The sequence below is a fragment of the Carassius auratus genome, chromosome 14 (assembly GCF_003368295.1).
Source record: "Carassius auratus strain Wakin chromosome 14, ASM336829v1, whole genome shotgun sequence".
NCBI classification, from domain to species: Eukaryota; Metazoa; Chordata; class Actinopteri; order Cypriniformes; family Cyprinidae; genus Carassius; species Carassius auratus.
This window is the reverse complement of record NC_039256.1, coordinates 19,039,664-19,052,622: the sequence shown is the minus strand read 5'-3', so window position 1 is coordinate 19,052,622 and position 12,959 is coordinate 19,039,664. Positions and strand designations below refer to the sequence as shown.

Below are 12,959 nucleotides of genomic sequence, written 5' to 3'. Positions count from 1 at the left end.
ATTGTTATTTTTAACTAAAACTATTTTTTTTATAATTTAGTATATTTTAAATAATATATATATTTTAATATGCTATTTAAAAATTTTATTTTTCTTTTTTTTATATAAAATACAAATATTAGATTTAGAGAAAAAGAAACACAAATTTAACTTAAAGCAATCAAATCTTGCAAAGGTTTCCTTTTTTATATTCTTTATTAGATTTATAACTATTTCAGGGATCTGCCCATATATATATTTTATAACGTTGCTAAAATCTCAAAATGTATCAAAATGAATATCCAGCTTTTTGCACCGTAATATAATGAGTTTTTAATGTAGATAAAAATATTGATTTGTCTTATTTTGTCTTATTTAAAAAAATAAATAAAAAGATAATTTTGCTAAAACAGAGTAGACATCTTTTAATATCAGCCATAACACAAAAATAATTATAGTCTTCTCTGTATCAGCCAGAATATCAATATTGGTCATGGTGTTTGTCTAGAGTAGTGTTGTTAGGGCAAAAGTGATGTATTTTGCACTAGTATGAAACCAAAAATGCCCTCTACGCTGTATTTGTTGTACCTGTACTACAGCTGTGAGTTCTGCGTTTGTCTTTATAATGGGCCTGAGGGTTACCTAAATAATTTCCTTCGCTCTCTCTTTCTCTGTTTTGATGGCTGAAGGTTTTGTGCTGATTACCCTCCTATTAAAGATGCATAACAGGCATTCAAAGACTCAGCCAGTGAATAAATCAATTACTGTGCAATCACTGTAGCAAGTGTTGCTCTCGCTTTAGTCTAAACGGATTTAACAGGGGGGGAATGTTGAAAACAGCTAGGGCACATGCCCTACCCTGATCTCCATTGTCTCAGCTACAATGTTGGCAGCAGGGCAGAACTGCCGGGTCTGTGATCAGATTCTTTAGCACCATGTTCTCAAAGTTCCCTGCGAAACAGAGCCCGTAGACAGCCAGGAACACACCGGAATGGTAGAGCATACTGGGAACTAGTTTTTAATGTATATTATAAAAATTTTATTGAAATATCTATGCAATAGACACTTAACATATTGATATGCCAGTCAAGTATGAGGGCTAATAATAGACTATTTTACTGCAACAAACAATGTCTTGTAATAAAAGCTACTGAATTTCAATATTATTTGGTCAGAGTAAATGAAAAACAAAACAATAAAAACTCAAATCTATCATTTTAGAGGCTGCAAGTGAAATTAGGCATAATGAACTGAATAAAAAAAAGTTTATATTAATTTTGACATTTGCTAATGATTACATTTAACAATGTTATTCAACTACAACGATAATAAAGAAAATAAAAATAATATTGAGAGATGAAAAAAATATTCAATTAAAAAAAAAACAATGACTTGTACTAGATCACTTCCCATATTGTCATTCTATTGGAATAGAGAGTTTCATTGACTTTTCTTCATCCACAGCTGAAGAACAATGATCCATTAATGCAGTTATGCCTCCTCCAGTGGCTCAATCTCACACTGGTAATATTGTAAGCACTTATTCCTTTGGCAGAGCGTCACGCTGCCTGGCCGACTTCCAGAGCGGTTTTCTGAATTTTGTGTGTGGCCCTCAGTTCTGCGAGATGCTATGAGCCCACAGTCTTTTGTCAGTGTAGTTTATGTTACTGTCGTGATGCCGTTAAAAAAGGATAACAGTTACACAAAAGAAAATACAAGGTGTTTTGTAGTATCACAAAACCAGGGGCATACATGGTAATGTGTGTGAGCTACTTCCCCCAAAGCTTTGCTTTTCTTTGTACCTCAAAGCGGCCCATAAGCTTTCACATACAATAATGCTCAAATAAATAGAGGTGACAGCTCAGAAAAGAATAAACTACATGCCATTAAAAGACAATATGTCTTTCAGGCATCACTCATCTGTCATATATGGGTGTCGCTGTGCTAAAGGAGGGTGGGTGTGTAATCCCTGCTATATCACATGCACAGAGATCATGAGAGGACATGCACACAGGATTAGAGTTTTTGTTTGCACCTACATTAGATACCTAATGATACCACTCATGTTGGAAAAGTGGAAAGTATTACTATAATGGAAGCTAAAATCCAGATTCAAATGAATTTTAAAAAGAAAACGTCTATTATTAATAAAGACTTGACAGTCTCCACAAGTTCAAATAAAAACAACAAGATCCCCAAATCCCAAAATAGGTCACAGTGAATTTTCTTCCATTTTCAATAGTTTAAACATGTGTTGCCACAAATTCCTCTCAGTTTGCACACACACAAACCTCAGTTATAAAAATGAATTAAATTAAATGATTGATATACAAAAAAGTAAAAGAAAAAAGAGAGTACTTCTAGTTCTTCTGGGAAACTCCAGAGCACTAATGTTAAGCAATATATAGCAAAGGACCGGTAAAATCTGGCCCAAGGTGTAAGGTGATAACCACAGGACCTAAGGGGCCGCTGCTATTTCTGCCCTCAGCAGAGGAGCCTCCTGCGGATTATAGTCACACAGGATTGTGGGAGAGTGGAGGTGACAAGGCTGCTCTCAATTCCTCCATAGCCAGGCAGAAGAGAGAGAGGTGTAAACAAGAGCTTGTGGCCATAGTCCACTTATCCTTCACAGTAATGAGCACTGGGTGAAGACCTTTAAATCCAGTGCTAGAATTAATGACTAAGTAACACTCCCGCTTCCAAAACAGAGTCAGAACGCTTACTTGCAACAAGAATAATACTGACCAGTACTAGAAATACATGTTTCTGGTGGTTGTTAACAGCATGGTACTTGAATGTTTAGAAAATGTGTGTCATTACTTGCTCAGTACAATCAGATTTTGCATATTCTAAAACCATATAAAATAGGATTGACTGTATTTACTTTAAACTTGTGGCATGAAATATCTTATCAATATATTATATAAATTTTAAAAACATGCTGTTCAATATTTTGGTGTAAACCATTTTCTTTTTTGTCATTGTTATTTGTTGAACAGACAGGACTCCTTTTTATTTTATGAATTTATTTAATTTTTGTATAAATGTAAAAGTCTTTCCTTTCACTTAGATTTAATGCTGAATAAAAATAATAATAATAATACTAATAATAATAATATATATATACGAAAATGCTTTTTAATAATTATTAACATTTTTATTCATTATAATATTTTCTTGTAAACAAAAATTGTATGATTTAATACAATTTTAGAGAAAACAATATTAATATCAATTTATTATATTATTCTGTTTGATGTAACAATCAAATGTAATTTAGATTTATTGTATTTTATTTATTTATTTGTTTGTTTGTTTGTTTGCTTTTCTGGTGAGCATGTTTTTTTGTTGTTGTTTTTTTTAGCTATTTTTATGTTTCGGCCAAAAACTGAAAATGCTATTTTCAGCCATACATTTTTTTGTGCATCTCTACTTTTTAATTTTTATTTTCGCATTAAAACTATTTATATTTTTGCTTGATAGTGATCATTTCTCATTTATATTTTTAAAAAGGCTATTAAAATCTTCCCCCTGAAACCTGCCAAAGAAAATTGGGGGTGCTGGGTGTTCAACGACCTGTTTGCAGTATGTGGGCTCCTGGAGAACCTGACCAAATATAACATACAGTATGACTACTGTTACATTCAAAACAATGTTGCTGTATCAACAGGAGCTGAACTGACCTGTCAGACAAATGATCACTCAAATAAGCCAAACCCAAGGTCAGACAGAATGAGGTCTGAGGGCCTCAAGGACTTGCTCCAGCCTTCGATCTGCTCTCAGGGTTAGTAATGATTTGGGATTTCAACTAAGTTTACAGAAATGTGTTAGGTCAGCCATCCCTATTGTCACTCTATGAATTATCTACCTTTATATCTTCAACAGGAGAAGATTCCTTGGATTATTTAACGTAGAGCTTTAGGAAGCTGGATTGCAAACATTTACAATAACTAAGAACCAGCTGGATTTTAGCATTTCCCATTGAGCTGGAATACAGTACTAGGATGTCATACCAAAGATATAAGCTTGCCCCACTAAAAGAGCCAGGCAAAATCACTCTGATTTATAGGTAACAGGAGACTATATAAAAGATAAATAACAGAGGAGTACAAAATCTACTCAAGAAAATGCCATCCTTACCAGTTTAGAAAATAAAAACGCTGAGTAATGATCAAGAGATCACGCTGAAGTAGTTATTAAAAATCTTCCCCTCTGCGCAAATATGTTTGTCAAAGCTGTATCTTGATTAAGTAGAAGTTTCTTCTACATTGTTATAATAGCAAGGAGCCACAATCCAGTTAGCACATCTAGACACTTCAAGTAGTACTATTTCTTTGTAAAACATTTTCTATAGCACATGGCCTGCAGTTTGTCTAGTGGAATAACAGTGAAAAGCCGCCCTGTGTCCATCTCCTGGCTTTTATATCTATGTGGTCCTGCAGAAAAAGCTCCATCAAAGATATTACCCCATATATGCAAGCCAGGGGAAATGCATGGAGAATTAAATCTTTAGAAAGGATCTGTAGGAAATTCAACGCTAACAAGTGTAAGCATGCTGGTGCTTCTCTTTTGTTCCCAGTGCTGCTAAATCATACTGGTGGGTTACAGGAATGACAAATGGGTGCTGACGCTGGGCCAAACTGTGCTCCAGATGGGATGAGAGTGTGTTTACGGTGCCATAGTGGGTCTACGTCTGCTGACACACTAGCTCAGATCAAACTCCCAGGTAGAGATATGCATTATGCAGATAGATGCTACAGAGTAACATCAAGACAGATGCATAGTGCATAATATTTCATCTGGGAAGCCTCCATTATAACACTAATCTAATGTTTATGCGAAATAAACATTAGATTATAAAAGTTTTGGCCACCATGCAAGACTAAAATTGAATCGCTTTTTAACAGTGTTAATGTAATTGAAAGTTTCTATGGAGAAATAGTTCACCCAAAAATGAAAATTCTGTCAATAATTACTCACCTTCATGTTGTTTCAAACCCTTAAGACCTTCTTTGGAACACAAATTAAGATATTTTTGATGACATCTAAGAGCTTTCTGACCTTGCATAGACAACAACACAACTACCACGTTCGTGGTACTGTCGTGAACACACATCGAATTCTGACACAGAAGAGAATAAACAGTTGAATAAAGTCATTATTTTTGTTTGCTTTGCACACAAAAAGTATTCTCGTAGCTTCAGAAAATGAAGGTTAAACAACTAATGTCACATGGACTATTTTAACAATGCCCTTACTGCCTTTCTGAGCCTTGAACATGGTATTTACATTGCTGTCAATGGAGGTACATAAAAAAATAACTTAATTTGTGTTCAGAAGATGAACGAAGGGTTTACAGGTTTGGAATGACATGAAGGTAAGTAATTAATGACAAACCATTCATTGTTAGAAGACCTATCCCTTTAAAGATTCTTCATGAAACAATAGATTCCAATAAAGAACTTTTATTTTTAAGACTGAACTACTAAGAAAACTTAATTAATATTCATGAGCTGAACTGAGTAATCATGTGCCCTCCCTACCCACTGTTCAAATCAATCCTGCATATAATTTACAAAGCAGTTTTTGTGATTATTAATGGGCTGTCATAATGAGAGTAAATTATTCCAGTGTTTTCTGTTTTGAGCACATACCACATAATAAGTTAATCCTATATGCTAATACAATGACAGTTCATTAAAATGATTTTTTTTTCCGTTCCTAATATTGATTCATGCTTATTTTATTAACACAAACTGTCAAAAGAAAAAGTGTATTCATTTTACAGAAGGCTAAAAAGGGTGCCGAGGTCTGGACATTGAAGGCAAGTTGGGTTCCAGCTCATTCCTTTCCACAGGGCTGGCAAGACAGGACGGTGGTGACGAAGGCACTTCTGTAAATGTGTGTGCTAGCTTGTGATTGATGTGCGGGATGCTGAGCTGTGAATGCTGACACAGGAAGAGCAGAATAGGATGACTTCAGGACCCTTAGGCTAGACCCACACTAGCATCTACTGGCCGATTGTTATGTCCCTTAAATAATATTCATAAGTCAGGCTTATACAATATGTAACCATGCTTTCCTTTTCAAATCTGTCCGACACCCCTGATAATAAACAATCACTATCTATCATTTACTATAATCTCTAAGGCAAAGAAACCCTTGATATTCACTCAGGAGGATCAAACGGGAGAACAAAGAGAGAGAAAGACAGACAGCACAGGGAATGGAAAACAGATTGAAAGAGCATTCCGCTACTCAATTGTTTGTCTGTTCTCTCAGTGGTGCAGAAAATAGAGGGCAGGTGATAATGGCAGTTGACCATAAGAAATGTTGGGAGCAGCAGATGAAGAGAGACCAAGTGACCTCAGTGTAATTGCTCGCCATTTTCATTGGCCCAAGGCAATCATGCTCAATGTAGTGTACACATCATTGTGCACAGCTAACACTCCATTCAAATACCATATGTCTGCATGAGTGGCTATAAGATAAGTTTGAGGCTTTGTGTTAGTCGTCCAATTTGGTTGGTTCTTTCTACCTGTGGACCAAGCATGCCTGTTCATTTGTTGGTAGCTCTCCAGCTAGACCTTTTTTGCCATAAGACACAACCCAGCCACTGAACTCATTGCCTTGCCATCTGTCTGCAGTTGAAAACACTCGCTTTCCATACGGTGGCACGCTGGTAGCAAACCCATCCCCAGCTGACTGGCAAAATGCTTTGAAAGAGTGAACTAGGCAAGCTAAACTGGCTGATGTGACATTGTTTTATCAGAGTGTGCTGGTACTGTGAGCTGTGTGTCCTGAACTAAGGGGAGAATAGTGGGGGGGGATTAGCTCAGAGCGTTGGACACATGTGGGCAAAGCTTGTCCATCCGCTCATCAGCTGAGAATGCAATTTAGCAGCTTGCTGCAAGAATGCAAACCATTTCTAATCACAGAACAGCATGGCATTTGCCAAGTAGGTACAACAAACGAGGGAAAAAAACATCTCTGTTGCCCATGGCTTTGTTCTAAATGTTCTGCTGAACTTTTCCCATAAAAGGATCATTATGAAAAGCAGCGGTCATGCCCTTGCAACATCAGCTGACTGAAGCACAAGCCTCAAAAGAGAGCTGGTCACCAACATCAGCTTGTCTCTCTGTTGGTGTTCGTCTTTTCATCTGACATATTTCTACAGCATTTTATCAGTAATGATGATTTCATTATGATTGGATGAGAGCTGAATGAATGCAACCAAGCGTATCTCACTGGCATCGAACTAGACACCAGGTTTTATACAGGTTTTATTACATTTCTCCAAATGGTCATAAGTTTGTCAGAATCATTTTGTACTGATTTTTAAATTGAAAGATGGTGCAGTTTATTTCATGACCAAAGTCAGTTTCTACAGAGATTAAAGGAATAAGTGCTCCTTATCAATCCTGAGTACATGAGGCTCATTTGTAACTCTGAATAATAATAAAAAAATAATATTAACAATAATATTATCAATTGCAATAAACTTATATTTTTTATTATAAAGTCACATCAAATGTAATTATTAATATCATATTTATAATGCAAGCAAGCAGTATTATTATTAATAATAATAATATTATTATCATCATCATCATCATCCGAAATTCCTATTCAGTGAGACTGAGAATGCATTTGGGGCAGGTCAGGAGCGAGAGGTCAAACGCTTGAATAAGACCAATTGCTCTTTGTCAAGATAAAGTCCATTTATTTTATCTGCTTCGATTATTTCTTATTAGTAGCCTATTTCATTCATCTTTGCAATTAGACCAAGGTAAGAACAGCAAGAATTTACTCACCACTCGTGCTCATGATGCTGAAACAATAATCCAAGAGGAAAATGTAATATCAAGATAGCCGCCTATTGATCCACCGATACAATCCAGTTATTAAGCCTCAGCTTGAAGTCAGAGTCGAACCGTTAGAGTGGGACAGAAACTCTAGAATAATTAACAAAATTAGTAAAGCTCCTAATGTGATTCCCGGATCACAGGAGGGCAGTGATCACTTGGTAATAATGGGAGCGCTGGTCTTAAAGTACTGCACCCCGTGAGTGCAGGGCTGACGACCGGCCTCAAATAAAGCGGAATGTTGTCTAGTCACATTCCGTGATCTGCTGCCGTGTCTCGCGTGTAGCCTGAGATAGTGCTGAGCCGCACTCAGTGCTGCGTACAGTGGACGAGGCGCTGCCTGTCACTGTACTCTCGCGCTCTCATCTATGCGAGCGCTCGCCGGGGTGACGTCAGCGAGCGCGCGGAGCAGCGTGTTTCCTCACAACACATCTACTATGCAAGCGCGCACAGCGCTGGAGGAGACAGATTCGTTGATTATAATGGCAGCGATGTGTTTTTGTCTTGTCGCCTGCGGCGGATTTGAGGTGTGAGGTCATAACAGGGGGAAAGTTGAAGGGTAGGGTGGGTTTTCGCAGATTAGCCAACGGCATTTACTGTATATAGATGTATAGCGCCCTCTTATGCAGAGTTAGAAAAAACACAGTGTGCTTCATTTAGGAACCTGCCAACCAAATGAAAGCTTCTTACTATGACATTAACTCGTTTAGAGACGAATTATGTTCCAGAAAAATAACTGCACAAATGATAGGCTAATCTGTATAAAGTGCAGTTCAATAATGTTCGATAATATAATACTAATCTTGTAAAGGCTTAAAAAACATATGGTGTAACCAAAACGAACAAACAAACAAAAAAAAAACATATGGTGTAGCCAAAACAACTAAATTATAACAAAACAACCACAACAATTGTAGTTTAGATAATTGTAATCATGAATTATTATAAATAGAATTATGCCATGCTTTCTGCCTTGTGTTGAGGTAAAGAAAAATAAATAAAATAAAAGTGCTAAAGTGTGATGTGATGCTCATAGACTGTTTAAGCAGCATCTAAACTAATAATACATCCTGGATTGGTAGCATGGTCTATAATTTGGCACATATACTGAACAATATTAACCTCCTTCTTATAAACCGCTATGGACAATGTGTGTTCGGTGAGCTGAATCTTTTCTATTGGCAAAAATGGTGTAAATGTTTTTGCCTTTGCTTTTTTTTTTTTTTTTTTTGGAGTAACACAAAACCTTAAAAACACTACCCCTAAAACCCTTACTCTATTCACTACATAATTTCAAAATGTGTTATAAGCATAAATAAAGATAACATGCAATAATACTGATTGCTGAGTTTTTTCTTACACTGCATAGTTTTTTAAATGATTTGTTATTGAAGACATCTCAAATCAAGGTCAGTGGAGAAAACCTTTCTTTTTAAATTTCCATTTAATTTACTCTTGATGTACACTAGTAGTCACTCTTTCATCACTTTACGTCTCAGAGGTTTGTGCTTATTGCACAACCTCACAAATCAGCCCAGCATTCATTCCTTTGTGAAAGAAAAATACATTCAGTCTGAATACACTGTAACCCACAAACAAATAAAAGACTTTGCGCCAGTGCCATTTAGAAAAGTAATAAATCACATTCACAAGTTCACTGTTTGTTCAGCACAATACTCATAGATCCATGAAATGCACCTTGGTTAATCACTTTGTTGTTGTTGTTTGTTTTGTTTTTGCTTTTTTAATTAAAAAAGCTCTGGCTCATGGGAAGGCAGACAGACAGTTGGATTTAACAGGAAGTCTCTTATTTGCAAGTTGTTCTTTTTTGTGTGTTCTAACCTAAAGGCTCTGTGTTACAAGTATTTGACTGTCATGTGTATACAGAAACAAAGGCCAAGAGGAAACGGCACAATGGAGGGATGTGACAGGCGCCTCACACACTCTGCGTTTCTTCCTCTCTAAGTCTGTCTATCTCACTCCGGTTGCTCTCTTTGCCTGACCATGCAGTGCTCTCGTTCTGAGGTTAGTGTCTGAGACAGACAGTGTAAGCAAGCAGTCAGCATTGCTCTGCATGTCATAGCATCAGCACTTCTACACTCCCCTCCCATCTGTATGAGACGAGTACTTCCTAGATATGTAGTTACTCACATTTATTTTTAAGCCGATTCTGACAACCTTATAGAAATCAGGTCAAATCCTAAGACATATATCAGTTATTTGTTTAAGCATGTGCTGTTAATGACATTAAATGAAGTAATTGAATGAGCATAATTACACTGACTGACTAAACCTATAATTGAGGATCATTTATGAGGCATGTTATATTATAGATGTTTGTCACAGAATTTTATAACCCACATACCTTTGATTTTACAGCCTGCATATCTTTACTGGAGTGTGCACACAAAGTAATCTGTACCAGGAGTATGTGTGTTGTGTGATTTTTGCGGATATCATAGGCTGAAATGCTGGTCAGAGCTTCGGATTTAGTCCACAACAACAGGAAGTTGCTCTTCCTTAGGGCACTGGTACAATGGGGCACCGGAACGCAATGCCTCCCTGAACTTATCCCCCACTGTGAGCTGCCCTGAGGTACTGTACATTCACTAGCCACAGATTTATTAGCCTGTTATGAGTTTTTATTAAACAACCTGCTGTTTCTATGAAAGGTCCTATAAAGGATTAGCTTACCAAAAAATACCCTTACACAATTTCAAACCCACAGGATTGTCTTTCACCTGTGGAACAAACCGTAAAAAAAAAAAAAAGAAAACATTACATCCTTTTTTTTTATTTATTTTTTTACACTTTTCAATGGTTTTATTTATATATTTGGCATGTACAGTGCAGATTATTAAATCTGTCACTGTAAATGTGCCAGAATTATAGGCAAAGTAGTAGTTACTGGACAGAATATAGGGGAGAGCGGGGCACAAAGTAACACTTTCTGACTTTCTCAGTTTGTGTACATCCACCAGGGGTTCAGAATATAATTTTTTATCCACAGTCATTTTACACTAGTATAATTATGTCACTGTGTTTCATTATTACAGTGTATACGTTTTTCTGTATCCACCCTCAAAAAATGGAAGTGAAATGTGTCATGCCCCATAGGTGGGGAACATTGTAACATCTGAGGGGCACGCTGTAACATGACCATATTACAGGTTACAAGGTTATCTGATCGGATGAAAAAAATAAAAATAGAAAAATATGACAAACTAAAATATTTTGTTAATAAAATAAAACTTTTCTTTTTCAAATAAAATAATGAGTTTTTTAAGAATAAAAAAAAAAAAGATTTTAGAGTTTGACAATGAACACTGCAATCAATGCTTGGGAGGACCCACATAAATTAGAAAAAAAGTACTTTACATGTCTTGAAATAATAATTTCTAAACATTAAACTCACTAAACATTGACTGTCAATCTTTATTCACATTGGAAATTTGGAATTTAAAACTGTTTAGTGTCTTCTGCTAGTTATCAAAGCATTAAAGAAATGATCTGAACTGATAAATAGCATATTGGAGATTAGAATAATAGCAGATTTGTCTAATTTTAAAAGAATAAAAAAAACTGAGATGAAAAATTTACTTAAGCCAGGATTTTAATTTTACTATGGTAAAATAAATATTCAGTGACATCTTCAAAAGATGAATTTTGGCACACATTTTTTTCTATATAATGTTGATATGGAAACTAATAAATACTGTAAATTTTGTTATGCTAGCATGAGTAGAAATATTCAAACCACGTGTGTTACAACTAACCCCATGTTACGTTGTGCCCCGCGCTCCCCTATGTCCCTCTAAAAAGAAAATATAAAACTTAATTTAAAATTTAAACCAAAAAACATCAATTAGTTTGATCAACAAGAAAAGACAAAGAAGAAAAACATTTCATGGCTCCATATTTCAAATCACTGACTTTATTTAGATTTTTGAGCAAATATTCCTTAAACTAAAACAATGAACACTGATTAACATGATGTACAGTGTGTACAACCACAAACTGACAATATTTTTGTAAGAGCGCCATACAAAACTGAGCTGTTAAACCAAACTGTAACTAAATATCAAAGCAGCTAGAGAGATGGTATCGGATCAAATGAATAAGATTTGTGGATCAACCGGTTCATAAGGTGGGAAAAATGTTAATGACTTCCAAGTTCAAATCACTGATCCGATTTTAGGTGAACTGTTTTTTTTTTTTTTAAACAAAGTATACACTGATTACTGAAGTTTACTGTATATTGACATATATTTAGTCATTTCTTTAAAAAAAAAAGAAGCCTGTTTTGTAGATAAAAATAAAATGACAGTTCATTAATGAGACTTAATGACTTTGCATTAACTATTCATGTAATTTACAAATTAGATATACACACTGTGATATGCTAACCACAAAAAGCAAAAGCATTCCAATAGTTTTGGAACATGTGCTGCGGAGGCTTGTCAGCTTGCTTGTCTTGTGTGCCATGTTAATGCCGTGACTATGGTTTGGGCACATGGTCCGATGGCTCCACCAGTGTGGAGGTTTTGATTCTCTATCATTGATGTGGTATGTAATCCATTTACCCAGACCATCTGAGACCTGTGGCAGGAATAAACCACACCATAGTGCACATACTGCCTTCTTTCACAGCCCAGGCAACTAGTCACATGTCCTATCCCATATCCTCATCTCAGGGTGACTTTTGTAATAGCTCAAAAACAGTCTGTAGAACATGGAGTCTGTTCCAGGGTTTATATTTAACCAAGAGAGAAAAGCAAGAAATGAACCAAGGTCTGGTCTGCTATCTGACCTACTCACAAGATAAAACCCAAGGAGAAGCATAGGAAATTCTTGAAAAAATAAATAATAATGATTTAAAGAAAAAAGCTGATTCTTACATGCTATCTTCTCTAAAAGCATGATGAAAATGCGCGTGCACGTGTGCATGCACACACAGTGTCTGGATATGCTGTATGCAGTAAGCACCTTTGGAATGTGAGCAAGAGGGCGTATTTTACTGTTATGAAGTTGATAGTGACTCCAGAGGTATTTTGTTGTGTCCTATGAAAAACAAGTCAGACCAGATGGATAACTAGAAGATCGTTTTTGTTGATT

The 12,959-nt window shown here is 35.9% G+C and overlaps 1 protein-coding gene across 6 annotated transcripts in view; it reads right to left on the bottom strand.

Annotated features, from left to right (window-relative positions):
- The window catches only part of ablim3 (actin binding LIM protein family, member 3), a 50,930-nt gene extending 42,575 nt beyond the window's left edge, over positions 1-8,355 (bottom strand). For all 6 annotated transcript variants that reach the window (XM_026280438.1, XM_026280441.1, XM_026280442.1 and 3 more), the window contains exon 1: positions 7,794-8,355. In XM_026280438.1, coding sequence (XP_026136223.1) covers positions 7,794-7,806 — 13 coding nt within the window. In that variant the 5' untranslated portion in view covers positions 7,807-8,355. The remainder of the gene's footprint in view (positions 1-7,793) is intronic.
- Between the last annotated feature and the right edge of the window lie 4,604 nt (positions 8,356-12,959).